This window comes from Gadus chalcogrammus, chromosome 21 (genome assembly GCF_026213295.1).
Source record: "Gadus chalcogrammus isolate NIFS_2021 chromosome 21, NIFS_Gcha_1.0, whole genome shotgun sequence".
Lineage (NCBI taxonomy): Eukaryota > Metazoa > Chordata > Actinopteri > Gadiformes > Gadidae > Gadus > Gadus chalcogrammus.
In genome coordinates this window covers 13189189-13214554 of record NC_079432.1, presented here as the reverse complement: position 1 = coordinate 13214554, position 25366 = coordinate 13189189, and the positions used below count along the sequence as shown (strand labels likewise).

Here is a 25366-nt window from a genome sequence, read left to right as displayed (position 1 = left end):
GACTGCGACATGTGGGATGTGTTGCAAATACATATATTCTGAGTGACGAAGAAGGACCTCCACACAATGACAACCTCTTCAATGAGTCACCAGACATCCGTGGTAACCAGAGCCCGCCTTAAAGAGCCAGTGAACCCAAAGCTGGCTTTGTTTCTGCCATTCTCCCCAACACTATGTGAACGAGCCACACTGCTGCGGACGCAGGCAGCCTTCTTTTCATGATGTCTGAGAGCCTCAGCCCAAAGCGCATTTCTTTTAAATCACATAGTATTCGTATTTCGTCTGAAACACTGGGTTCACTGGCTATTTAAAACAAAATGGAAGCCAAGAAAAGAGAAACAGTGACAACGCAATACTCCCTGCCTGCAGGGGGAAACAAAGCCTGCTTCATGTGAACTCTATTTAAAGCTTGGTCCAATGATCAGAAGGGCATGAAGACAATAAACCACTCTTTCACGGCAGCAGTACAACACCTACGAACTGTTCCGTGTTCATGTACCTGCTTCAAACATCCCTCCCATTAATGCTTGATTTCCTCATTTTTGGTGTTCACCCAAACTGTTGGAACCATGGTTTAAGATAGGTAGATGGGAGATGCTAGATATTAAGTCAAGCCCAAGTTTGTAGAATAAGAATAAGAATAATAAGAATTATTCTAAAAATATTGTGAAAAACAGATCGGTTCAGGAAAGCGTGGCTCCCTCTGCTGGCGTGTTGGAAAAGGAGGGAAAGAACGGTGTGGAGAAGGGGCTGGCCGCCCCGGGGCCGGGTCACTGCGTGATACAGTTCTCTCCCATGTCCTGGGCGTAGCGGTCCGAGACGGTCCTCCGCAGCTCGTCGATGTTGCTCCTCAGCTGGCTCACCTCCTGCACCTTGGCCCTCAGCACGTTGTCCTCCTCCGTCACGTCACTGCCCTCGTTCTCCTCCCCGGAGAAGCCCATGGCTGGAGGGAGGGGAGAGGATTAGGAGGTATTAGCGCCTGAGTCACAAACACCTCCCACCACACATCTATCAATGCATATTCTGCATTCATACCGGAAGAACAAAGGCTGACAAAACGTGAAATTAGCCTTGATAAGATGTTCATGTCAATGGTGTGCGTGTGCGCGTGCGTGTGTTGCACCGCTCCCTCACATTTGATCCCGAGCAGCAGGGCTAGGTTGGGCTCCTGGCCCCGGGCCCTCTGGGTCAGGACGCTGCAGAGGGCCTTGAGGTCCAGCAGGCAGAGGGACATCTCCTTCAGCAGCAGGTTGATGTCCTGCATGTGGACCGGCGCCGCCGGACGCCCCGGCCCCCCGTCCTCTGAGGGCCTTTGGTTCTGGGGCAGAAACACAATGGAGAGAGGTTCTGAGACCCGTCTCATTGGGGCGTCATGAAGGAATCAGCGGTGTTGGCGCAGTCGGCCACGGAGCAGGGAGTGGGACGTATGCCGTTGAACAAGCCAAGTGAAAGAGAATCATTCGCTCTCGTATCACGATGTAGCGCCCAATAAACGGCTCCGGGCAATCGTAAACCACGCCTCAAATCCGAGAAAATTAATGTGTGGTTCCCAGACCTCATCTCAATGTAGATCGAGATGAGGGCTGGCGTTAGCCAGGCTAATTAATGATGCATGGGAATGAGGGAATTTACTTGATTCTTACCGTCAGTTGTACAGATAGTCCCTCTATCTGCTTCTTTTGCTGGTCAATCAGCTAGAGGGACAGAACAGCATATTAGAAGCCTGGTTAACTGGGTTCATATTGGTGCGTTCCTGTGTGTCGTGTGCATGTCTGTACATGCTGGTACCTTGCTGCTCTGCTCCTGCTGCTTGAGCAGCTGGGTGTTCTCCACCTCCAAGTGCTTCAGGTCCAACATAGGGAGTCGCACGCCGTCCTTCAAACAGTGCTCCACCTTCTGCTGCAAGCTGAGTCACGAGACAATACACACGTACAGTTACACACCCTCCGGCCGAGTTGTCCCCCGAATCAAACCAACAGTAAGGGAAAATAAACCGCTGATGAGCAGAACAGGCAATATGAATATCATATTATAATATGGGTTGACATTAAGCATTTTTTCCCATTGCTCTAAGTTTAACCCAAATATGTAATCTACCCCAATTTAGACTTTTCTCTTATCGTATTTACGATAATGAATTAGTTTAGAGAGAACCACTCAATTTGGTTGACGTGAATGTCTTAAGAAAACAAAGGGCCAATAGGCAAATGGCATCCTCTGCTACTACTGGGCACATCAAAATATCCAAAACTAGTGAGTGACAGAACCCTACCTGTGTACAGCGGCCATCAGCTCCTTCTCCTTGAGGGACTGGGCCTGAATCACACTGTCCTTGTGTTTCAACAGAGCCCCGTCCTGCACCAGATTCTCCTCCAGCTGAGACACTGTCTCTTCCAGAACCTCAGCCTTTCTCTGCGCCTCTTCAAGCTGAAACACAGACGCTGAGTTAGTGTTTCAGATTCAGAGTTAACCCAAAAGGAAACTGTTGGTCACCATGGTCTCCTCAAGAGCAATACATACCTTACAAATAGAACCACCAAGTGAATTTATCAACAAACATGAAACATAGAATATGCATATGTACACATATTAAACATGTACAACTTATACACAAGTGCATGTGATATTTAACATCACTTGAAACAGGAAATACGTGTTCAATACATATTGAATTATGGCACGTCATGCAAGGTAAGTTAAGGTAGGTAGGTATGATGCAGAAGTAATTAACTTGAATCCCGTATAACTTGAACCAGAAATCTAGGCCAAACATTTTCTAGGGCTTTGCCATCCACGTTGGAGCCCTGAATGCAGCGGGGGTCACCTGCAGCGTCTGGGACTGCGCCTGGTCCAGGGACGGCAGGTCGGCCAGGTACTTCTCCAGGGTCTCTATGCGTTGCTGCTTCTCCTTGTTCTGCTCCGTCTCCCTTTGGCATTTCTTCTTCAGACTGCTGATGTAGCGATCCCTCGTCTTCATCTAAAGAGGAAGGACGCCACGTCAAATTGTATTTGCATTGATCCAGGGGATACAGGGTTTCATATTTATAGATATTCAGACCGTCGCCGTCCTCATTTTGTATTGAAGATTTCCATGTGAGTAAATGTCAGATAAGCCACTATCCATCGCAGAATGCGGTTAAAAAAATAGTGATTGAGCCGAGGGCAAACTGATGAAAGCCCTTGCAGCTGAAGTACTATGCTTGTTATGAACTGGGTGTCGTGGTTAAAATATTGATCTGTGGCAGTTCAAGGGAAGGCAGCTTACATCAAAGCATGCATAAAACAGGGGAGCGGACTGATGTGCACAGAATAGGGGAAGGATGAAATAAGTTATGACTGTAAAGGAGTACAGTATGCCACAGAGAACAAAGTACATTAAATAATCAGCTATCAAAGTGCTAAAGTCAAAACTTGAGCGGATGTATTTTCAACCTGATGCACTCTCTTCCTGTAGCAACGATGCACTACCCAGTAAACCACTTTGCCATCATACCTTCTCCTCCAGTTTCTTGATGTCCTCCGTGTATTTCTGTGTGTTCTGCTTGAGGAACTCGTTGAGGTGGAGGACCTCGAGTTGGGCATCAGCCAGCTTCCTGCCCAGCTCTCCTCTGTTGCAACACTGGCTTTCAGACGGGGGTCCACTCAAGCTCACTGATACTGAATCATGCAGAGGATCCTATTGGAAAAACATTGCAAAAAACATCTTGTTATAATCAGGGATTAAAGCGCAAATGGTAGAAATTATGAAAGCTTAATGATACAGAAAATCGTAGTATAATGTAATACACTATTATTCAAGTCACTACCTTAGGTTTGAGGATGTAGGGCTGATCGGACGGATCCCTCTGGTTGTGAAGGAACTGCTGTGCTCTGAGCTCATTTTCTCTGATTCTAGCATGAAGTTGAAAGATCTGTTGCTTTTGTCTGGAAGTAAAGAAAAGGTCAAGATGAACATGACATGAGAGAATCGTTACATTCCCCTCTGGGAACATTAATTGACTGAGAATCAGTCCATTATTGTAGCTTTGGCTTGCTGGAAATGGACTGCTTTGGCTGGCTGGCATCCTTTCCAAGCCAGTTAAGTGCCCCAAAACGTTCCTGTTCAGAGCTGCATTCGATTGTTAATGTTAAAAGAATTATGATTTGGGATCAACTGTACAGAATTGATCAAATGCACAATTCCATATTATCATCTGGATAATTTGGATGAAATGTACTTCCGTAGCATGGTTACATTTGGCATGTGATATGGTGACAACACCATTTGAGATGGCATGGCATGAGATCGTGTTTCAGCTACACATGTTACACACCTCTAATGTACCCATGCTACTGATAGATCGGTTCCTTCATGTTCCACATCTACGAATGTTTAGAAAACACAGCTCCTGAGTTCATCCAGTCCCCCCGATTGTTCCTTACTTTATCTGTGTTTGACATGCACACACCCACACTCACACCAACACTCATGCTTTAGGCCCTTGGCCCACTTGTTACTGTGTCACCCCGTTTGGGGACACACAGCTTGTAGCTATGCGCTGCAGTATGCCAATAGATTAGAACTTGACAAGGGCACTCTTGAAAGGTATGGCAGCTGTGCATCAGAGTGTCTGTGTGTACAACTGGTGCCGTACCGATCAATCTCCAGTTCCCTTTGTCTTAGCAGTCCCTCTTTAATCTTCACAAGAGTGTTGACAGGTAGCGATGTCCCCGACAGCATCTGAAATACACACATCACACACAAATACACTGGTTAAAGACAAGCTATAAATGAACATAAGCCATAATTTAAACAGATGTATAACATCATAACATTTGTGTGACACTTATTAGTAAAATGCAGGTTAACTCCTCTAGTTGGAAGGCAATTGGCCTCAACCAGAATCTATCTGAACCAAAAATGATGTTATGCGATGCAGTATATCATCACCGAGGTAGATGTTTTTTACCCATGATGGTTATTGGCAAGTATGCTGAAGAACATCCTGATCATGTGACCTCACATACTGTTTGGCTACAAGGATCAGTCTGGACTGCCCGCCACCAATACCAACTTCCAGAAAGGACAATGTTATCTCGGCCAATCAGGGACTTTGTCATAGTTTATGACGTAAAAATAGAGGCAGCCACTGGAAAAAACTGATGGCATCTCCTGATGCAATGAGCGGTAACTAGGGATCGACTGATACAGATTTTTTAGGGCCGATACCGATTTCTTTTCATCAGCCTTAGCCGATAACCGATACGCCGATACCGATTTTCTTGAGCCGATATTTGGAGCCGATAATACCCTGGAAATCCAGAGTTCTCGCGAGAGCACAATTTGAATTTGCTCAGCGAGTCACTCTGGGAACGAGCAATATACTCGTGTATATTCTGGGCCTCCCCTGGCCCAGAACATTAATCAATCACATCGATGTATCAATATAGGCGGGCCAAAAGCGTTGCTGTTTTACCGACCGTTGGGTATCGTTTGGGTTTTATCCGATATCGGTTCCTACTGTGTACTTTTAAACGGACCGAACACGCACGATTTGCTGTGTTCAGTAAAATAAATAGCCATCTGTTTTCAGCGCACGTAGGCCTATCTGCCGAAGCTCACGTTGAATAATTTTGATGTTGAATGTTGATGGCGCAGTTGTTGAAATAAACGGATGATTTCATACAAATCATAAAAGCCTCTCCCTTTGTCATTGTGTGGCGTGTATACGAGGTGAGTGTCTGCGTGCGTGCGTGGGGCGTTAGGGTTCGTTTCCCTGGCACAAAAGGGGAAATAAATAACAAAAAAACATCGGCATCGGCCAAATTGTTATTTTAAACATCGTATCGGTATAGGCCCAGGATTTCACAATCGTTGCATCCCTAAGATTTGAGGTTGCCATTAAATTACTCAACTTACCCGAAGAGGAAAGGCTGTTGTGAGTGCTGTGACTGATAATTATCTTTAAAAAATAAATAAATAATAATAATTTCTCGCTGAAAGCAGGCAGGCACTGAGCTATGCTGCTCGCGTTTACAATTGCGTGCATGGCGCCACATTACAGCCAAAGTCATATTAAGTACGCAGGTGCAGGCAGCCGCAGGAGTCGCCAGCATTGTTTTCAACCGCTCTGTACCGCGCCGTATTAATTCCCAAGTTTTGAAAAGAAAAGAAAGTATTTGAAGCAAATAAGTGACACTGCTTTTGATTTGTTTATTTGGTTTTGAACAGATAGTTTTGGAAGCATGCATCGGCTTTCAGTTTGTTGGTTACTTTGAAATAACACACACACACACACACACACACACACACACACACACACACACACACACACACACACACACACACACACACACACACACACACACACACACACACACACACACACACACACACACACACACACACACACACACACAAAACAACATCAAGTAAGTGATGCCGCAGCTCGTTAGGGTTAGGGCTAACCCTAACCCTCGTGTTTGAAAGCCGTGACAAACTCTTTTACCAGTTGGCCTGAAATACCGCGCCTCGCATTTATTGACATAGAACGTCGTAGTCGTACCATGCGTGTTTAAAAGCGCAACATTCAAAAGTTTCCCGTCTGATACAGTGTCTCGCGGCACAGCGTTCCGAATCAAATACACCAGTATGGCGGCATATAAACATCACGGAAAATACACCGTTATTCGGTGTCAACCGTTATACTGCCCAGCACTAACGCAAGTTGACGCCGCAACACCATGGGGGCGGGACAGGGGGCTTTAAGAAAAAGTCAGGCACCCTTATGAGGCACCTAAATAAGTGTTCTTATTCGATCTCTGTAACCGGTAATCGGAACCGGTGACCTACTGGAACAGAGTTTCGGTGCTCAACCCTACTCATGAAAAAGAACAAGAGCACGCACTCCCAATAAAGAAAAAGCCCTGCTGCGGACTGGTTTGCTACGCTGATTGGCTGAGGGAATTTGTCCGTCAGGGCAAGTACTCTCACCCCCATCCGGCCCACATGAAAACAATGAGGCAGGCTAGAGGTCCTGACTGATCCAAGTAGCCAAACAGGATGGAGGATGATCAGGGTGTTCTCCAGGCTTATTGGCAAGGGTATAGATGATGAAAACAGTCAACTGGTTGAGCCATTTCAAGGGACAACAGTGGGTGACCAGCTACAACTAGATTGCGGAACAAGTTTAGCTTCCTCAGAAAGACAATCCTACATCTCCCCTAGATCTGGTTTCTGGATCAGTCATTGACAGGAAGCTGTTTTCGATGAGGGAAACAGATTCTTGTGGTTTGTAATTAACAATGTCAATAACTATTAATATAATTGCTTAAGGAAAGGAGGTTTTAAGTTCTCAACTCACAACTTTTCACCCCCTCCCTGTAACAAACGGCTTTGTCCTCTTATCAGAAGGTCAACCCCATACTGCACCCACCCAGTGAAATACCACTTAGGACAATACTACAGTTATTTTTAGAACAAAGATATGTGGATTCCTGGTAGAAGATCAGGGTCTGGAAAGTTAGCCTGACTTATAATCTACAGTGTATGAGTTGCATACGTGTCTGTGCATGAATTCTGGGTAAGCATGCGATTACTATGAAACGATACGTGCCACATTGTGGCAGTTCAAAGTGCTGTGGTTAAGATATAAGAGCTAATATTTGAGTGTTGTTTTAGGGCATATAAATACCCTAACCATCTGTCATGTATTGGTGGGTGAAATATGCTGGGAGGATATCTGTTTTTATATTCTCACAGCACATTTTTCTACAATGGCCATACATGGTGTGAATTTGAAAACTTTATGGAGCCAATGACACACTTACAGATTCCCTCTTTGAGCAGTAGGATTGGTCGAAAAACAAATATGAAGTGAAAGAGAGTGAAACACCCCGATTACCCAGATTTGAGCTTGTCGGCCATCAGCCATTAATCTAAAGTCTGATTTGAGAGACTAAAGTGTACATAACGTAGCCTTAGAGGTTGGAGATTAGTGGATACATTTAGATCAAGGATTAGTTTATAGTTAACATGGTACGGCAACGGCAAAATCTGTGATCATTTTTATGTACGCATTAAATCAAATATTTTCTAATCTAAACATCCCTTGTGAATAGAAAAATAACACATTTTCAATGCTTTAAGTAAAGAATCAGGGAGAAAATTCAGATTTACGGTAACAATGCAATGTGTGTAGAAAAAATGTTCTATGTTGAGCATGTATGAGAAGATCCACAAAGAGCCACACTAGAGACCTGAACACACCCCTTTTTTCCTGCTTGGGAACACAAAGACACACAGTCGTCAACTTAACGCTGATTGGTCAAACAGGGAACGGGCGTAGTGCATTTTTGACAGCCAGACAATTAATGCACCTGGCAAAATCCAAACATATCCAAGTCATTTTGGTTGCTTGCGACACACCCAGCGATCTTCAGCATTACATTTGTAGGATTTCTAAACATATTTTCCATGTATATACAGTATATATTGCTGTTTCAACATATTTTCAATGGAACAGACTGTCTTGCGTGGGCTCCTGTACACTTGTGGCCGTGAAAGCTCTAGTACCTCCGTAATGTGCTGTACACATCATCCTGAAGGTGTGAATGCAGGCAGCTCGACCGAGACAGAAGCAGAACTGTAGATTCAGCTTTATCTGAGAATAACTCAAGTTTGGGCCGAGGATCGGGGTTTGACAACGTGCAGCTTAATATTTGCCCTTTTTGTCCTCTGTCATCTGGATAGGCCTCAGCTCTCCACCCCCTCCAAGTCACCTCCCATCAACACGTATCGTTCTATTCCACCAGACCAGTGATCGCACAAAATAGCGGGGCACTCCTGTGCTCCACACAGACACAGACGGTGACAGAGGGACTGACACACATATAGCCAGGTACCCTTTGAATATCCGCTTCAAATATCTACAATTTGGAAAAAGGTAAGAATTTAAGTTTTCCTCTTTTTACACATGGGAACAGTCAGAGACTTAAGTCAGGTCTGCGCATGTTATGAATCAACGACAAATCTTGGTTGCGGGAAGCACAAGCTAAGCATGGAAGTGGGATTACAAAATCAAGTAAAATTATAGACAAAATGGTTCTGAAGAGAAATGTCAGGGGACAATTTTTTTATGTTTTGAATTTAATCTTGTAATAATGCAATACTTTGTCCTTTTTTGCCACAACCAACTGCTAAAAAGGTTAAATCAAAAACGATGGGCTGTTATAAATAACATCAACCTTTTTTTACATGGAGACATCAAACAAAATGAATCTTAAGAAAACAATTGCACAGCTGCACTCAAAATATTCCTAATGACCTTGTATAGCATCACAATAGCAACTGATGCGCACCGTCATGGAAAGGTTCAAAGCAGTAGCCAACACACACACACACACACACAGACGATCCCTGGCACAAATCTCATCACATGCGCGCACTGTATAAATAAATATATTATTAATTTATTTCAGTGTGTTAATGGAAAATACCTCCAGTTGACATAGGACACAATATCATGTTTCATAATTTCCATTATTATTTATTCTGTTCTATGGAAATGTTTGTTGAATGTTTTTTTTGGTAAGACAAAAAAGCTTTCTGTACAGAACCTCATACAGCACTGAGCTATAGAATGGAAAAAATTAAATACCAATGTAACCATAGGAAAATAATATGCAAGGATACAGCACACTCTCATTGTCCCTTTTTATTACTTTCATATACCTCTTCCTATTCTCCCAGGCTACTGGAATCTCATTATTCAAAGTCTGCCTCTTCTGACCGTCTGCAGCCTCATCCTGACAAGCCAGCCGAGGATATACGCATTTATTATTATAGATTAGCACCAGCCGACTGACCACAGGAGACAGACGCTGGACACGTCTCCTCAACATCCTGTGACCACTTGCCTCAAAGCGGCGCTGGACTATTTTCAGAAAACATTTTCTGCCCACAAAGTTTGCCGGGGATAAGTGCTTGGGGGTCCCGCTCCTTATCGACCTCAGCCTAGTGCCAGGCCCCACCAGCTCTCCAGTCCACACCTCAACAGTGGTCCTCATCCATGGAGAAGGTACAGCACCTGACCCGCAACGCCATGCGCCGGGCCTCCCAGGCCATGGAGGTACCCCCGCAGGCCAGGCGGAACCTGCAGGAGCTTTTTGTGAACTTCTGCCTCATCCTCATCTGTCTGCTGCTCATGTACATCATCGTACTCCTTGTGTAAGAAGACTGATGAACATGTTAGCCCTGAGATTAAATTAGATGACCTGATAACATAGCTCCTAGTAGAACTACCATCACAATAGACGTGTTGTGAAACATGCACCAGAGGGCACTAGTGGGTCACTTGTCGTCACTGGTTTTGATGCTGCATGAAAGGCACTTGGCACAAGAGCCACATGCTACGTGGTGCTTATACACAATAAACACGGATGAATAACATGCTAATGCATTGTTCCATCATTGTGTTTGTATGCATTTGTGCATGCCTCTGGTCTAAAGTCACAATGTGCTTCCCTCCCCTGTCCTCGTAGAAGAGGAATGTAGCCGGACATTCTCCAGAAAGGTGGACCGTCAACAGGCCCAAGGACAAGAAGGCATGACTGAATTCATCTGTTTGCTCTATCATCCATCCATCAATCCAGTTACAGCGCCAAAGGGTCAAGGGGAGACAGCGAGTACAATATTTAAAACCCAATGACCAAATGTATCCCATTACCTATGAGCTGCTCCTTTTTGGCTCTTTTGGGCACTAAAACCCATTTATTGTATCCAATTAAAAACCTTGCAAGAAGTGCAGTGTTAAGTAGTGTACTTACTAGAGATTGCCGGTTTAATGTGACTTCGGACGACCACTACGTTTGATAAATTGAAATTGGCAGAAAGGAGGGAATAGCAAATACCACTAGTAGCCACACAAAGTCCGAAAGAAAACCAGCCACTGCATTCTCTTCTCTGAATGGGCAACATTTTAAGATTAAGATAGAATATATAAACATAAATTAAAAACAATGTGGGATATCCAACACCAAGTTGATATATTTTTTGAAAAAAGGTTGTTTGAATAAATTATTCATCCCTATAAATATATCTTTACTCATTCAGTAAATAGGATCGGCCCCTTATTTTCATGAATGACTAATCAAACAATAGTGTTTGGGATTCATCATTATCATATTTTCATATATAAAAGTCAAATTACAAATCACATTACCAAAACCCAACGTAATGTCCTAGGATTTCTTCGTCTGATGAACAGCCAAGATAAACTTATTATTATGCATGACAATGGTTTATTTTCACAACTATAGCAAGCTTCAATTGGTTTCAATTGAAGCGTTACCCCTTCAGTTTTTACCCATCACCAGGTCCCTTCACCTTCCCCCCTTTACTTCGATCTTACTCCCAGATTTGCTGCTCATCATTGCATGTCTTAGCTTACCTGGTTCAATTCGCCCTCCTGCCGTAGTCTCTCTCTGTGCTGGTGCTCTTGTTGCCATGCCAATAGCAAACTGCTCTCTGCTCCGCCTTCCACCTCTGGTCCAACCTTGCCCAACTCTGAGCCGGGCCTGTACTCCATCTGCTCACTCAGCCACATCTGAGTTCTGATGGCTGGCTGAATGGGAGAGCCGCCCACCGCCGGCTGGGCAAAGGACAGGCCTCTCTGATTGGTGAAGCCGTGGCCAGGACCACCTGGCCCCAGCCTGCTCTCAGGTAAGGCACTGTAGTTCAGGTCGAGGCTCCGGGGCTTGAGGGGAGACGACAGGGCGGACGAGCGAGACGATTCCGTTCCTTGTCCGACGCCGCTGGGTCTCCCGCCACGGTCGTACCACAAGTGTGGGTCGGCGGCACCGGGCGAGCGCAGCAGGGGGTTGAAGTGAGACGACGTAGAGAGATACGCGTCCATGTTCGCTTGACCGATAGAGTCGTGCCGGTACCCGTGTAGGAGTTTTCTGTCCAGAGACCCGTGGGGATCCGGTTTGCAGCGGCTGCCCAAGCCCTTGCCGGCGCTTCTCTCGGTCCCCGCCGAGAGCCGGGTCAGAGACGACCACCTCCTGATGGGCTGGGGGTCCTTCATGTCCAGTGACCCCGGCAGGTCTGACCGAGAGGAGGCGGCTGGCGTCGACAGCTGACAGAGGCTGCTCCAGGGACTGGCGCCACCGGGTGAGGTCGCCACGCTGAGCTTGGCCGAACCCGAGGAGGATGGGGAGGGTGAGGGGAGGACGTGTGCTGTGGGAAGGGTACCACTGGAACTCCCTCCTGGGGCAGAGCGATGGTGGACTAGTGGGTGGAAGGACAACGGAGTGGTGCTGGAGCTGGAATGGTCTGGAAGACAAAATAATGTACATTAGAAATTAATGAAGTGGATCAATAGTATAAACACAAAATATCAGTGTAGTAAACTCTTTATTAGAACAATATTTTTAGATAAGGAACAGTTAAAGCAGTTAGCCTCCAATTTTGAAAAAGGCCCAAGGGTTAGGGTTGCACTGCAGTCAAAAAGGTTAAACAAACAAGTTTAAAGATAAAGCATTACAAATGATTATTCTTCATTCACAAAAATGACGTATTCTAGTGCCATGTGTACAAATACAATCTGTCTGAGTTAGGTATTTCCAAAAAATTAGAACAATTATTACTTTAATTTGATTGTAAAATAGATTGTTTGCTAGGAAAAAAGGATGCACTGAGGGCGCACTCACACTAGGCCATCTGTAACCGTGCCCAAGTCCGTTTGACACCTGTACCGTACTCAAGTACGAAAAAACATTCAGGAGTAGGTAAATTATTCTAAAGAGGTCTAGACTCCCTGAGCAGCCCTGCCTTCTCCAGTGAACCAAGAAAGCTTGTTTGCACTGGGCAATGAAATTCTTAATTTGCAAGTTCCCTTCACACAAAATATGCTTAAAATAAAATAGATAAAAAACTAAACTACAAAAAAATAAAATAAATAGGGATGTGCTTGATTAATCGATGATCGATCATTAAGAACTTTGCCGATCAAGTGATATTTTTATCGTTCAAAATGAGGTTGTGTTGCATAGGGTGAGGGCGGCATAGCCAAGACGTTGCTTGGCTGTTTAACACAGATTTTGTCTTTTTTTATGGTTTTGCGTGTTTAAGAACGCATTGTTCGGCTTTCACGAACGCCGCATTGGACTATAGCCCGGCCATAAGGCCTATATTTATTTATTTTAAAAATAAACAGTTGTAGGTCTACATGTTAACTGTCTTGTATGGTTGTTAGCCTATAAATACCTATAAATATGGAACAAGGATTTCATTGAGAAAGATATGGGAATTTTTTATATAGCCTGTAGAAAATAACGATTAAATCGATAATTGATCGTTAATTTTATCGATGATCGATCAAAGATCGATAAAATGCCCATCCCAACTCAATAACTTAAGGGTGTCAAGTATTTATTCACTCATTGTATTTTATTCATCCACCAAAAAGCTAATGTATTTGGTATATATTCTACATTATAAACTTCGTGATTAAGATGTCTGGTTCCGTTTCCAGAATAAGTGAAGGCATACCAAAATACAGACTTCATAATATTAAACTATAATAACCATTCATGTGCAATCTCTGAACAACCTGCCAACCATTTAACAACCTGTATTGCGATAGTTGTGACATTTTGATGTGTAGCAAGAGATACCATTTCTGTGATCTTTTTTTATTGCGAAAGCAATATTCATTTTTGCTCTGAATCACACATTACTACATACAGTAGACAACGCTGAACTTTAACTTCCCATTCAAATGAGGCTGGATTGCCAAAGCACAAGTTAGCACACTCACACCAAACTTTTCCACATGTTTTACCCACACAAGGCATTATGGAGTAATTGTACTTAACGCGTGATCCCATCCACGGGTGTATGCACATGTCTGATTAAAACAGTGTGGGTAAATGAGAGGGCCTATGTGTGTTGTTAATGCATGACCTGTACTTAAGGATTCAAACCAATTGTGCCTCAAACCTTTTGCGGGACAAGATGAAAGCTCCCAAATAAGTGACTACCGATTCTTTGATCACACACGGCAACGATGACGGAACGGACACAGTCCTGAATAAACGTTGAATAAACCTAACGTATAACAGAGACCGTGTCCAGGAATTGTCAAAAGGTGTTTTAAAAGTGTGGATTAGTAGAAGGTTGGAGTTAGGATTGTCCCTGTCAATTACTTTGAGAAATGTAGGATAGTGCAACTGACCAGAAATACCCAAAATAATTAAATAAAAAAAAGGTAAAATACTAAATATCTACCAATTGAGGCAAATTATACAACTCAAAAGTATAATAAAGAAAAACAATGCAAAGCTAAATTGTTTTTACAATTTGCCCAAGAGATCTGGGCTACAAGTGTACTAGCTGAATCGTAAAATTCTGGTCAGGGGTTATAACAAGAGAGGATATTGCATCACCAGGGACCAGCTGCAAACTGGGCTTTGATAAGTTTCCACACAGCACGCCCGCTGAGCTGGCATTATAGACACTCGAGCTGTTGTCATGATTCTTGTCACTTTTGCCGTAGCACATAAATTAGAGGTCAACCAAGGTGGCTGGGGACACAAATGCTACGCAGTGGAAGGGAACGTGTCCCATGTGAACAGCACCCAAATAATAAACAAGCAGTTACATTTTGACGCAGATGAAGATCCAATGATTCATTCCTCACAGATTTGTGTACTCGGTTTGTACTTAGCTCCTTTTATATAACAGCTCTACACAAGTGTGGTACACAAGGGACAAGTGTATGGTGCCGCCACTCATTCAACTACACAAAGCAGGAACACATTTTAGTACAATGGTCATTAGTGAGTGTTTAATTTGATGTTAATCTGTCAGTAGGCTAACTGTTCAATACTTACTGATGGACATTGTACATTTACATGTAAATTGAGGTCATTTAGCAGAACCTTTTATCCAAAGCGACTTACAATAAGTACATTTGTCATAACAAAACTTGAATATTTATGTTAACAAAATAAAACAATTCTGAGACCACAATGTAATTCTGCATATTTTAAGAATTCACAGATAAAACACCCCCACCAAAATTGTACATTCCCCCGGGAACACCCCTACAAAATGCAATGGTAGTTCTAGTCCTCACTCGTGGTGAGGGATAATAAGGTCGGGTGATTTAACGGTAAATTAATTAAGAAATGTCTGCCTGAAAGCGCAGATATTTGGTAGATCAGATGCTACGTTGCAGTTGACCAAGTTAGTCCGAGCAATCATCAGATGCTTTTTTGAAGGTAGATGACATTTTGGAAGGTTAAAACTAGAGAGACACCAACTCATAAAATAGATTATTAATTAACAGTGCTATACATCTACATTCAATGCTTTAGAGATTTTATAAGAATTGCATTTGTCATTTAGATAAACAAGGTTTATGTTACAAATGGGTGGTAAAAGGTTAGAACACGCACATCTCCTAATCCAAATCACCCCCAAACCTCTTGTGAATCCTATTGCAAATATAACGTCATCCCCCTCCTCGTTATTGTCTAATGAGATGAGGCCATCAGGCCCTCAAGCTCCATGCAGCAGCTGCTCCTCTGTCCAAATCCCATTACCAAACGGCATGACTTTAGGGAAGCCAAACCTGCTACCCAAGTAGAAGATATTACACAACGGTTACATACTCTGGACGGGCGCTCAGTCATGATATAATACATTATTTAAAAGATTCTGAGACATGTTTCTCTGGCAGTTTAAAGATAACTATTATTTTTAAGGATTAGCTCATAAAAGGCCCCGCTGTGTGATCCCCAAATCACCCCAACTGATTTAATACACCGCAAATGGCCAGATGGACCAGTCAAGGATATTAGCTGAGTGGCATTAAATGTTATTATATGCTTAAGGGTTCAAGGGTATACAAAGGAATGACAAGGGATAACAAAGTCAGCACACATTACACATCGACAGATTTAAAATTACTCACTGCTTATTCATTTAGCTGGATAGTTTTTGCACTAAACTGACTGCATATCGATTACTGGCTGAGCAAAGGTGATATATGCTACGTGAACTATGCATGAGTATAAAATCTTCTCACATGAAAGGATAGCGACTTTGTCAGGCTGGTGAATAAAGACTTAAAAGAAACAAGATATAATCTAAAACATTAAACTAGAATTAAAACAATATATTTAAAGGCAATATTTACTCTATTTACAATATTAACGGCTTTGTTAAGATGTTATCGATTTAATAAATGGGTATATTTAGGCCAGGATTATCGTGGCATGACATTTTAATAGTGTCTCACCCCTAATAACATAACCTGCAAATTTTAACCTGTCTGTTTAACAGTCACTTACAATATAAGTCATAAAGATATGGCCTGTAAAGCCTGTTGAGACTAACTGTGATTAAGGGATACACGACTATTGTTTACTTGACTTGATAACTATGAGATGAAACATTTGGTCCAAACCTAGCACATGTAAAGAACATCCTAAATGTAAAGAGACAGCGGTCTCTGACCTGTTCAGAGCCTAAAAGAACATCCTTGCAGAGCAAGCCAATCAGCCCCCTTTACATCATCAGTGATCTGCATCCAGCTTTATACATCATGGTTGACCTATATTCATGTCCATACTGTGCATGAAATGATGCCAGGACTCGTTACCCTGCTGGATGACCCAATTCAGCACCCAGACACGACCCGGGGCACTGTCTCTCGGCCCTCCTGTCCAATAGATGAACCAAGTAGTGACACTGACATTGGGGACTTCCTAAAATGCATAGCCATATAGAACCATTGACTTTAAAGATCAATGTGCGTCTGTCAGTACGGAGTTTGTGGACCACATAATCATGAATCGCCATACAAGTACTTTACAAAATCTCTCATCTCTAAGACCTATATTGAGAGCTTTATTGGTTTGGTTTCCATCCGTGGCAGGCGTTTCCACACTATTCTCTTAGGCAGAATCGGCACAACGAAGTGACTAGGTCAAATTATATTGGAAACAGATGTTTCTTGTATCCCTGATATGCATACATTTTGTGTCCTACTCTACCAAGATGTGTCCTACTCTTCTGTTTTGCATTTCTTTTCCTCTTTTAATTGTACTGTCTCTGCCTTCGCCCTGTGGCAGCGGCACAATTAGAAAACGATGGTCATGTGTCTAATGTTGCCCTCAAATTGTACAAATGTAGTAGAAAAACTTATGATTATGTGGATTTTGGTGCCAGGGACCATTAAAACTCATTCAATATCCCATAAAATGCAGATCATGATTTTTAACCAGAAGCAATAGTGGTTGCTCACCCAGTGTAGTCTTTGTAAGTGGAACAGGTATGGAACACAGTATTTGCTTTTTACAGTATCTAAATGGCTATTACTGTTTTAATCTGCAAAAGCCAAGTCCAAAACCAACCTTTTAAAACAATTAGGAAGGCGGAGAGTTTATTAGTGAATAAGTAAGCGAAGCAAACGGCAACATTTAACTGTCAATGTGAAAGATTATATCAAAATCCTGTAAGATAAACTCAAGAATTTATTTATACAATAACCAAACCCTACACTGATCCCAGAGGGGAAATCTGGCCTCTGCATTTGGCCCATCTCCCAACTGCTCAGAGATGTGGGCAGTGATGGCATATCGCCTAGGAAACTGGTAAAACATTTTTGCATGAGAAAGCTATGTAGATTTGCCTGATAATCGTCCTGAATTTCATTTTGTTTCACTTCATAACTCAGCCTGAAGTTTTTCAGGTCTGTAAAGTGTTCAGACTTGGCGGGATACGGTCTGTGCACATGAGTTTAATTCACTTTTCATGTTGGAATGAAGAATGAAAACGGTGTGTTACCTCTATTTCCAAAAACAAAAAACGGATTTTGACTTGTTCCTTTTATTTTGAACAAATTAATATTTCGCTTTTCCCATGTGTGTTCGGTTTACTTTTGAATGCCCATCATTGGCTAGTTGAACAAACATTTCCAGTCCAAACAAAGGAAGTAAAACAGAGGTTAGGCTTTGCCCTACCTTCCACACTGTCTGAGCACGAGGTGCCGATGCCCGTGTCTCCGCTGTCGGATGCTGTGCTGTGGCGTCGCGCTTGGTTACCGTTGCTGGGAGCAGAGGGGTTGCCTTGCCACCCTGACTCGCAGCGAGACACCCATCCTGGATTGCTGGTGCAACTAGAGCCTACAAGAAGAAAGATGTTGAAAGAAAGGATTTGTTTTATTGTCAGATGACCTGTGCAGCCCAATTTCTTACACACAAACATCTATATATTTTAGCGAGTTTCAATAACAGCCTCAAACTTCTCTTAGAAACAATAAAACAATTCAGTATGCGTAGGTCACAGGCCTGCAATAAGTCTGTCCAATCATTTAATTTGGCTGGATGGAAACTATTGGATGTCCTACCGGTCCGATTTTTGGATAATTTCAAAATAGAATTGACCAAATTGCCTACCCTAGGTTTGAACAATAAAATGTCGGGATTCGGAATTAAGCGTAATGAAAACATTATTTAAAATTGTGCAATGCTGCATCATCACAATTACAAAACCATGACCATGAGTAGCTTGAAATAGGAATTAGGGCTGCATGAAAAGTCACAAAATAATCATGATCTCTATGATTCCAATGCAATCTTGTTTCATTGACACAAATCCTGCACACCTAAAATCCCTATTGAGTGCCATCAACCAAAGATGAGCCTCAAATTATGGATTTAGTGAATAAAACAAAACTAAGAAGGCACAAAATGTATGAAAACCCAGCTGGCAATAGCACACTCATGGCAACAGATGCATTCTGATGCCATAGCGGATTTTAGGGGACAAAACTAAATCGGTTTGAACTACTTGTCATATCGGATCTTTGGAATTACCCGCTGTGAACCAAAGTATTAAATACAGTTCTGGGTCGCATCATCAGTTGCTAACACCCTGGTCCCATGTGATATGTCCCGCTGGGTCCAAGCCATTGACTGTATAAAATGATCTAAGCAGTGAAAAAGTGTTCATGTTTGGGAGCTCAAATCATGGACCTTGACGAAACATAAAAAGTGGATTCAATAGTTTGTCTCTGAAGACGACTGAGGCTCAACCATATACGTCACAAAACATGTTTACCATTATCAATTTAACATGTTGTTTTGACAAGGTTATTGAAACAAATCAGGGCAAATACTGAATTCCACAAGGGTGGGGTCCTCATAGGCGAGAAGCTTTACCCTCTCTCGGACTCCGCAGTCAACCGCTGCCCAGAACGAGTTCTACATGTCCTTACAGTCTCGATTTCAGACCTTCGGATCTTTTCGAACTAAATGCTTGTTTCTGTAACTTATCATCGCCTATGTATCCAATATGTGGGCTATGATAAGACGATATACAATCAAATTGTGCTGGAACGAAAATACGCACATCCCTATGACCAACCATACATTGTATGAGACATACACCAGTATGTTGATCATCATGGCAACCACTGCTAAAGGTTAACTAAACATATTCTGTAAGAGATTAAATAATACAAAATGAATTCTAGCTCTTGGCTCATGACAAGGTGGCTAATTACTAGGGTGCCCTTGTTGAAAACCTGCTCTATTTTAAAAGTTTAATCCAGTTAGACAGGAGTTGTTTAGCCTGTCCTATATAAGTAATGGGGGATGGGTGAGGAGGAGGATAAGAGGATAAGAACATGACACATTTGCTCTAAAGTGTCTGTATCACAGAGACTTTATTCAGTACTCTGAATTTGTATGTTCATTGTAAACCAGCTGTGGAGCATCCTTACCCTCACCACCATTATATTATTGTATAATAGTCAATACAAGACTGAAATAGGGCATTGCTGAATCTGCTTTCATAGCTGAAACTTAGAAGAATTAAGATTGTCTGCCAAATTATAAGAAACATATTACATTTATATTGTAATGACTTCAAAATAATGGTCCCAGTCTACTGTGAAGTATGGGATTGGTTGCTGGATTCAAATTAAGTCTCACACTTTTTCTGCAATTTGCAGTTACAATGCCTCTTGTTCAAGTAATGAAAACCAAATGGAATTCAGCTGTATTTTGCTATGAAGAAAGATTACGCAGCAGAATCACTTTCAAACGTTCAGGAAATTGTGCATTCCCCGTATTACCTCTAATGGTTTTATATCCGGCCTCTATCTGAGGTTGTGCGTGTGTTTGCCCTTGTAGATAATATACAGAGAAGGATACATCAATGATGATGGTTATGTCAATTCTCTTTAGCCTATCAGATAACAGAAAGGGCCCCACATATCCCAATGTAGTTAGAATGCAGTTGACATTAGCATGACTGCTGAAAGGAAAATCTTGCATGGTGCCCAATAATTTAATTGCTTAACAAATGGTGTTTTTAGTAGGAAGATACATTTATTATAAGTATGTTGTGTTGACAAATCAACAGTGACACAGATTTGGACAAACGCCTCGTCCGCATCGCCTTTAACAGGACACTGTTCACGCGTCGATGGAAACAAAAGCATTCGATTTATATTCATGACTCTGGCAACAGGGCCTTCGTGTGTCCTCGTCATTTGGTGCGAAGGATGAACACATATTCGTCATACCCTCTGAAAAATGAACACTGTCAGTGACAGTTTCCAGTGAAGTTGGTAACGTTATCCATTTGCGCCTCCCAATAAAGCAGTATGATGGACAGCGCTAGCTTAGCATAAGCCCTTCTGGTCACCGCTAATTATCCCCGTTATGTACCGCGCTATACTTGTAGAAACGTCCTCTTTGGTTTACTTACGGTACGGAGGAGGCTCACCTGTTTTATAAGATTCATATCCATCTTCAAAGTCACTCCTACCCCACATTATAGCAGCAGCAGCTAGCTCTCTCTGTAGCTGTAGACGGCGGCCCGAACGAGCAGCTAACGAGAAGAAAACGACGCCAAGACGAGGTCTGACAAAGATGGGCAAAATACCTCAATGGGTCGACGTGATTTCATCATAAAAACACGCAGTTTTTTTTTTATCCCGAAATACGATTCCCTCTTTCAAAATATTATCACACAAGTTCCTAGCGACACATATACGATAGCGTTGAGCCGCTAAAGAGCCCAGAATAACCGAGGCGAAAAGAGGCAGAATAGCGAGAACGTTGACACCGCATTGCTCGCGAGGAGCTGAAGTCGTTAAAATGAGTCCAGGCCCCGCCCCTTCTCTGCATAGCGGAGGCTCCCACACGAGGCCCGGCCCCTACACAGAGGGAGTTCACCGCTGGTGAGTCCATGGTCTGACTGTACAAGCTGCCCAGATACTTTACTGGCACACTGCACACATTGGTGCTGCAAGATAGAGGACACTGCACTCATCCTGGTGAGGAGGCTGAAGGTGATCTGAGTGACATAGCATCGCATTGCATGCACCAGGATTTCGCTCTTGTATTTTAACGTTAACCTGCAATTGTATGACACATGAATAGGCCTACGTCAAATCTTGAAACTTGAAAAAGTTGACGTAGGCTATATAATAAAATCTAAAGAAAATATCGATGCTTTTAATGTTTCAATTTGTGGTTGTACCTTTGGTAATAATAACAAAAATGTACCTCAATGCTTAACCAGTGTTATGGGCAAAAATCAAATAAATAACAAAAGATACGAGCAACAGCTAATGCTTGTAATTGTAATGGTGTCAGGAAATTGATAACATTAGAGCTCTTAGCCTCTTTGTTGAGCTCTAGTCTGGAGCCACCTGAGGCCTAGACAGCCCCCTGCCTAGGCCTCCATTTATCCAAACCTCCTTTTCCTAGCCACCATTGACGATGACAATCATATTATAAACCGTCCAAAAAATGTGTCATTTTCTTGCTATATAGTTATTATTTGGCTATCACTTTTACATATTAGGTAATAAAAAAAAAAAGAAATGCTTCTAGCATTTGGAACATCCTTAAGAGAAAAGTTATGGCTCAGAATTGAAAGAAAATAAATTCTGTTCATTAGTTAATTTAAAGTTGTTTATAGTTTCAACAGATTGACAGATTTCCACTGGTCTGCGTGAAGTTTTGCCAACCATAATAGGGTGTGGATGAGCACAGAAAAGATTTTGGTATGTTGAATCAGTTTTGTTTTATCAGCTCAGAGCACAGGGTCCCCCCCCCCACACACACACTTCCTGCGTCTATGCCAGGAAACCATCCGTTCACATACAAACACACCACATTATGTATAATAATCATAAAAAACAGCAGTCAAGCCCACGTAAAACAAACAGGCATCGGCTTCAAAGCTCCTGCCTCACTGACGTTTTCCACTCTTGGATATACTTTACCATGGTTAAAATATACTTTTTAAAAGACTGTTGCATATCGAATCAAAATTATGTTTTACAAAGTTATGAATATTAGTCATTTATTTTGAGACGCAAAATAATAGTATTCCTGAATTTAACATCAAAATAAGTGTACTGAAAGGTTTACACCATTGAGGTGCCATCAATGAAAATGTTCATATTTAAATAGAAGTCCCACTCATGTCTCATCTTCTTAATCTTTGCCCTCTGGAATTATGTGAATGGAATATTCTTAATCCTACTAACCCATTTTATGTATACTCGTAGGTTATTGTATTTGTATGATACATACATTTATTTGAGATAGGTACTTGTAGGCTATTGCTTTTTACTAATGTTTTATTACAGGGACATTATAATTGCAGTGAACTGGAAGATATGCACCAATATGTTTAATAAAGAGAACTAGATTAAGGACTTTGTAGACCTAATCATTAGAGCAGAAAGCATCAGCCCTCCTGAAGATACTGGAATCTTTGGACAATATTTGAATTTTAAACCAAGATATTCTGCAGCGTATGTTGTAACTCCTTAATGTATATGTATAGGCTGACCAATGATTTCTGGATAATTGTCTTTTTCGGTTTCATGTTCTAAGAAATCTTTTCAAAGCCATTGAATGCATAAAAAAAACGACAGATGCGCACTTGCATGCATAAACAGATGAGTACTTCTGCCTTCCTCAAGAGAACTTTAATGAAATGTTCTACTGTCATCAGAAGCTCTTCCTTTCTCATTTCCCACCATGCTTTCGATCAATGTTAACATGGTTTAACATGGACATTTACTAAATCAGCTCAATCAATAGTGAAATGGATGAGGAGCTGCTTCCTGGTATTTGAGTAGACAACTGAATTGAATGCCTCCCTCAATGTTAGAAGGCCAAGGCTGACCAAAATAGAGACATATAACATCAAATTTTGAAACACACTAGGTAGGACGGTTCCAATGTAAATATGGAATGTAAAAAAGCACAATCTGATGGCACATTGTAAATACAGACCAAATAAATGTAAACTTACTCTTGTTTTTCTTCATATGCGCAACGGAATAGCAATGCAGAAGTCGAAGTAGGAAGTGTCTGTCAGGTTGAACTTGCTAACTGATGACAGGAACTCTATGGCCGCAACCCGCTCAATTATTGCACACCAAACATGGGTGTTGCTTGAAAATCTTGTTACAAAAAAACAGCACGTCATTGCAGTTTTTTAACCTGCATACAAGAATACATAATATATATATATATATAGAGAGAGAGAGAATACATTCACATATACTGCACACAGAACCAGCGCACAAACATGCAATTCTTAAGTAATTTGGAGTCTGTAAAGTGTTTTTTGCATATTGCGTGTCTGAGGAAGTGAGCTACTGGCTGAAGATTGAAAGGTATTTAGTTTCAAAGGAAACAAGCACAATCTGTTGCTGTTAAACATCACATTGAATGCTGTAGGTGAGTATGTTAATTTGAAAACATTTCATTTACATGAAAAAGGCTGCATGCAAGGGAATTGTGTTTTGGTTGGTTGGCCTTTCAAAGTACAAATCAAAGTAAATGCCCTACTTTGTCTTTGTGTATTTAACTCGGGGTCCCCAAGACAGACAAAACCGCTCTGGTTTGAGACAGGAAATCAACACGACTCAATTGCATGATGTCATTGTGCACCTTGCTATTTGTGCTGTGCTTCTAACAGACACCAAAGCTTATAATCAATAACACTGTATTATTTATAGGGATCCGCTTTTATTTGCAGTTAAGGAACATTAACAGCTTGGGCAACCCTGTCTCGTCAAAATTACGTTCCCAGAGAACTATTCGGCATTCTCAATTACGTTTGTCATAAAACGTATTTTGTCCGCGATTACGTTTTATTGAACGTATTGCAAATACGTTCGTCCTCAGCCTATTTTTTGCCATTCATTAACCTCTAGGATTATGTTTGGTTGAAACGTATCCCAGATAGGTTAAATGTCAACGTATAGCACATTATTGTCATTAAGGCATATCTCCCTTTCAGGGAACGTTTCATTTAACGTATTTTGTCTGAAAAACGTATCTTGGCTGTGGATACGTGTTATTGAACATATCGCAAATACGTTCGTTGTCAACCTATTTTTTGCCATTCATTTACCTCTAGGATTATGTTTGGTTGAAACGTATTCCAAATATGTTAAATGTCAACGTATAGCACATTATTGTCATTAAGGCATATTTCCCTTTCGGGAAACGTTTCATTTAACGTTATTTTGTCCCTGATTACGTCTTATTGAACATATTGCAAATAGGTTCGTTCTCAACATTTTTGTTATTTATTTAAGCTACCTCTTGGATTACAGGCTACATTTAATTGAAACGTATCCTTAATAGGCTACGTTAAATTTCGATAACACATTATTGTCAGCATATAGGCATAGGTCTACCTCTCGGGGAAGCGTACGTTTGATTGTAATGTTAATAGTCCAACGTTATATCAACATGTCACAAGAGGAGAAATTAGCTGCTGACGGGGTAACTGTAGGAGCGGGGGTTGCTTCGTTGATTTCTTTATCTAGGGCTATAGCTGTGGTCAAAGCGGGAAGTGTGCGTTGTCTGGGCGGCTGCCTGAACTGAGCTGCAGGAAATTATGTTCACACGTTTCTTCATTCATTCATGAAGGCTATACCGGTGAACGGTGACGTCAGACTCACGCCCACTGACAAACCAATCAATGTCCAGTATCAGCCTGTCCTCTCGGAAAATACGACCACGTAGGTGGTTTGTTCCGCCACAGATTACGACCCATTGGAATTTATCCAAAACGAGCGAACGAGGCCCTCTACATGTGCGGGGAACACTTTCTCATCAAAATTACGTTCCCAGAGAACTATTCGGCATTCTCAATTACATTTGTCTAAAAAACGTTTTTTGTCCGTGATTACGTTTTATTGAACATATTGTAATGACCTCGCCGGTGAAATAACGATGTCGAGTCATTAGTAATTGAAGGAACTTTTAATGGACCAAAACCAGGTCACTGAAACCCGTAACCAACGGCAGAAATCCCACCCAA

General features: G+C 41.9%; 2 protein-coding genes across 3 annotated transcripts; one reads left to right on the top strand and one right to left on the bottom strand.

The window, feature by feature from the left end:
* Positions 1-631: 631 nt before the first annotated feature.
* On the bottom strand, positions 632-23554 carry cep85l (centrosomal protein 85, like). Of its 2 annotated transcripts, none has more exons than XM_056581706.1 (12): positions 23339-23554; positions 18013-18174; positions 11430-12313; positions 4635-4720; positions 3807-3924; positions 3494-3676; positions 2825-2977; positions 2273-2427; positions 1789-1906; positions 1644-1694; positions 1135-1318; positions 632-943 (listed from the first exon to the last, which is right to left on the bottom strand). In XM_056581706.1, exons 1-12 carry the CDS (start codon positions 23352-23354, stop codon positions 771-773), a joined length of 2283 nt encoding a protein of 760 aa, XP_056437681.1. In that variant the 5' UTR covers positions 23355-23554; the 3' UTR covers positions 632-770. The 2 variants fall into 2 exon arrangements, with proteins under 2 accessions (XP_056437681.1, XP_056437680.1); XM_056581705.1 differs by lacking the exon at positions 23339-23554 and adding an exon at positions 20786-23324.
* pln (phospholamban) lies at positions 8779-15299 on the top strand. The gene is made up of 3 exons (XM_056581709.1): positions 8779-8924; positions 9731-10207; positions 10522-15299. Exons 2-3 carry the CDS (start codon positions 10050-10052, stop codon positions 10532-10534), a joined length of 171 nt encoding a protein of 56 aa, XP_056437684.1. The 5' UTR covers positions 8779-8924; positions 9731-10049; the 3' UTR covers positions 10535-15299.
* Positions 23555-25366: the final 1812 nt, after the last annotated feature.

Coding starts and splice junctions, on each gene's coding strand:
- cep85l (XM_056581705.1), bottom strand. CDS start 20,834: ATGTGGGGTAGGAGTGACTTTGAAGATGGATATGAATCTTATAAAACA. Junction 18,175..20,785: donor ATATGAATCTTATAAAACAG/GTGAGCCTCCTC, acceptor TTCTTCTTGTAG/GCTCTAGTTGCACCAGCAAT. Junction 944..1,134: donor CCTGCTGCTCGGGATCAAAT/GTGAGGGAGCGG, acceptor CCCTCCCTCCAG/CCATGGGCTTCTCCGGGGAG.
- pln (XM_056581709.1), top strand. CDS start 10,050: ATGGAGAAGGTACAGCACCTGACCCGCAACGCCATGCGCCGGGCCTCC.